Raw genomic sequence first — 3538 nt, forward strand, 5'->3', positions numbered from 1 at the left:
ACATTCCGACAACAAAATCCTAGGATTTTTTCAAACGGATGTTGGCTCAAACTTGTCTTGCATACACACGGTCACACAAAGTTGTCGGAAAATCCGATCGTTCTGAACGCGGTGACATAAAACACGTACGTCGGGACTATAAACGGGGCAGTAGCCAATAGCTTTCATCTCTTAATTTATTCTGAGCATGCGTGGCACTTTGTGCGTCGAATTTGTGTACACACGATCGGAATTTAACTGATCGGATTTTGTTGTCGCATAGATTTATAGCCTGCTCTCAAACTTTGTGTGTCGGAAATTCCGACGGAAAAAGTCAGATGGAGCCCACACACGATTGGAATTTCCGACAACACAATCCGATTGCACTTTTTCTGTCGGAAAATCCGACCGTGTGTACAGGGCATAACAGGTGGATGATAACAGGTGGAATACGTTTATGCTCTAGAAATCCTGAGTACTAAAAAACAATCATTTGAAATTTATGTTGATTGCTTTAGCAATCCTGAGTATTAAAAAATGTATTTGACATTTTTGTTGATTTTATGTTGCCATTGATAATTAGTGATAAGCAAGCTTGTTAGAAAATAAAGCAAAACACCAAACTGGTGAAGTTAACATTTTTGGATTCTACCGGATATACAGTACCCTTTCTGGCTAATGTGCAGATACTTGTACAGATTATGAACCATGGTTGTCTGGATTCCTAAGCTGCATAATTAAACTTCAATTACCATGTCTCACATTTCCCTCTATTTTTCTTGTTGGAAAATAAAAAATTGGGTATATTTAAGTTTTTTTCATCACTGTACATTGCTGTTGTGAAATTCCTACAGTTACTTATGTTAGCATGTTCTAAAAACATGCCCAATTCTATTTATTATTTTTTTTGGTTCTAGTACTTCATCAGATACTTTCGTATGGCATCCAAATAATGACCAACAAGAACCACACACTGGTGAAAGACTTTCTGCTCCTGGGATTCGGCAACCTTCATGAATTTAAAATTCTAGTTTTCACCGTCTTTCTGGTCCTTCACATCATTGCCTTAACCAGCAATGTTCTTGTTGTTGTGTTGGTTGTGTTCATCCGAAGCCTTCACTCTCCCATGTACATCTTCATCAGTCAGCTGTCTTTGTCTGAAATTGTCTTCACAAGTAACATTGTGCCCAACATGCTGTGGTTGATACTGGTGGGTGGTGGGAAAGTATCTGTGGCCAGATGTTTTTTCCAGTTCTATCTATTAGCAGTTCCAGTGGTTGCCCAGTGTTTACTGTTGGCTTCCATGTCCTTTGATCGATATTTGGCTATATGTAAACCATTGCACTATGCAAGCATCATGAGCATCAGACACCAATTGAAAATAAGCACTTTTTGTTGGTCAATGGCCTTAATGATAGCTTTTGTACTATATGCTTTATTATGTAGTATAGAATTCTGTGGCCCAAATACTATCGATCATTTCTTTTGTGACATCTCTCCCGTGGTAGAACTTTCTTGTTCAGGTAACCCAGCTGTTCAGCTGGTGACTTTTGTATTTTCTTTCCCTTTTGTAGTCTGTCCATTTATGTTTATCATAGCCACGTACATCTCCATCCTCCGCACCATTCTTAAGATTCCATCCACCACTGGAAGACATAAAGCTTTCTCCACCTGTAGCTCCCACCTGATCATTGTGAACCTTTACTATGGAACCTTAGCAATAGGATCTACACCTATCTTTCCGTCGAACATCAATTCTGTTAGCCCGAACAAGATTCTTTCTTTGTTATACATCTTTTTGACTCCATTAATCAATCCTCTAATTTATAGCTTGAGGAATCAAGAAATGAGAAATGTTATTAGGAAATTCACTTATGTTTAAAGATGAACTCCAGGCGAACAGCTAAATACACTGTTGTGTCCCACCTATGATACATAGTTACATAGTTGGTAAGGTTAAATAAAGGCATGGGTCCATCAAGTTAAACTGGTGTGCTGTGGGTGTATGTATTCTCTACCATTTCTAATATCCCTGTATATTTAATTTGCTAAGATGCACATCTAAGAGTGTTTTTTAAATTATCAACACTCCTTGCTGACACCACCAATTGTGGAAAGGAGTTTATGGTTAAACTGCTTCTCATCCAACTACTTTGAGTGGCCATGTGTCTTCTTAAGCAATCTGAGACTGAGTAGTTTTAGATCCGGGCCAGGAGGCAGGACTGTGAGTGACTGCGAGCCGAGCTGAGCCGAGTACACAGGAGATCTGGCTCTGTGTAATCTGACAAATGCGAGGCATCAGGGGGGCACGGATCAGGCTGCATTGCTGAGCAACGGTGAGGCTGCAGAGGGCACTAGCGAGGCTGCAGATGGGCACTGATCAGGCTGCATTCATGGGCAATGGTCAGGCTGCAGATGGGCACTGGTGAGGCTGCAGATGGGCACCGATAAGGCCGCATTAATGGGCACTGATAAGGCTGCATTTATGGGCAATGGGGATGTTGCAGATCTGCACTGGCGAGGCTACAGATGGCTGCACGAGGCTGCAATAGTGAGGCTGCAGATGGGCACTGAACAGACTGCAATGATGGGCAATGGCGAGGCTGCAGATGGGCACTGATCAGGCTGCAATGATGGGCAATGGCGAGGCTGCAGATGGGCACTGATCAGGCTGCAATGATGGGCAGTGGCGAGGCTGCAGATGGGCACTGTTCATGCTGCAAAGGCGAGGCTGCAGATGGGTACTGTTCAGGCTGCAATGGCGAGGCTGCAGATGGGCACTGATCAGGCTGCATTAGAGGACAATGGTAAAGCTGAGGATGGGCACTGACCCTTATTTTGCTTCAAAGTTCTTTATTTAAAATTTTTTAAAGTTTTTTTCATGAAACCTATTAGGTAATAGCCTAAGGTAAGGTAACCTAAATTAGGGTGCGTGTTATATGCCAATAAATACGGTACATACAGTATCTTTTTAATGCATGCTAATAGTCTGTTTTTTTAACTTAATGTATTCTATGCATTAAGATTAAAAAAAACTTCTGTGTGTAGCAGCCCCCCCAGTTCCCCTAATACTTACCTGAGCCCTTCTCTATCCAGTGATGTTGCACGCAGAGGCGACTCTTTAATTAGTAAATTAGACGACCACCTAAGGTCTCGCAATCACAGGGGTCTCTTATTTGCCTGTGATCAATACTGATGTTGGCGCGGGCGGCTCCGCCTATCCCGGCTGGGACTCTGTGGTCCAGGGGCTGGCTGACAAATCGGGTATTGCCCGAGGGCCCTGGGCCAATAGCGGCATCATCATGGAGCATCCCGGTCTTGTGTCAGCAGGTGCGGGGAGTGGGACAGTAGAGGCCTCTAGGTGGGGGCAGGATGACAGCACCCAGCTCCAGGTGCTCCCTGGCTCCATCCTCTCTGCTCTCTGGCCCCTCTTTATGCTCTCTGGCTCCGCCCCCTGCTCTCTGGCCCTCCTTGTGTTCCCTGGCTCTGCCCCCTGCTCTACAGCGACCCTGTGCTCTCCGGCCTCTCCTTGTGCTCCCTGGCTCCTCCCCCAGTCCTC

The 3538-nt window shown here is 44.3% G+C and overlaps 1 protein-coding gene across 1 annotated transcript; it reads left to right on the top strand.

The window, feature by feature from the left end:
* The first annotated feature begins 931 nt into the window (after nucleotides 1–931).
* LOC141134144 (olfactory receptor 10A3-like) lies at nucleotides 932–1861 on the top strand. The gene has a single exon (XM_073623729.1). It carries the CDS (start codon nucleotides 932–934, stop codon nucleotides 1859–1861), a length of 930 nt encoding a protein of 309 aa, XP_073479830.1.
* Nucleotides 1862–3538: the final 1677 nt, after the last annotated feature.

This window comes from Aquarana catesbeiana, linkage group LG03 (genome assembly GCF_042186555.1).
Source record: "Aquarana catesbeiana isolate 2022-GZ linkage group LG03, ASM4218655v1, whole genome shotgun sequence".
Classification (NCBI taxonomy): Eukaryota; Metazoa; Chordata; class Amphibia; order Anura; family Ranidae; genus Aquarana; species Aquarana catesbeiana.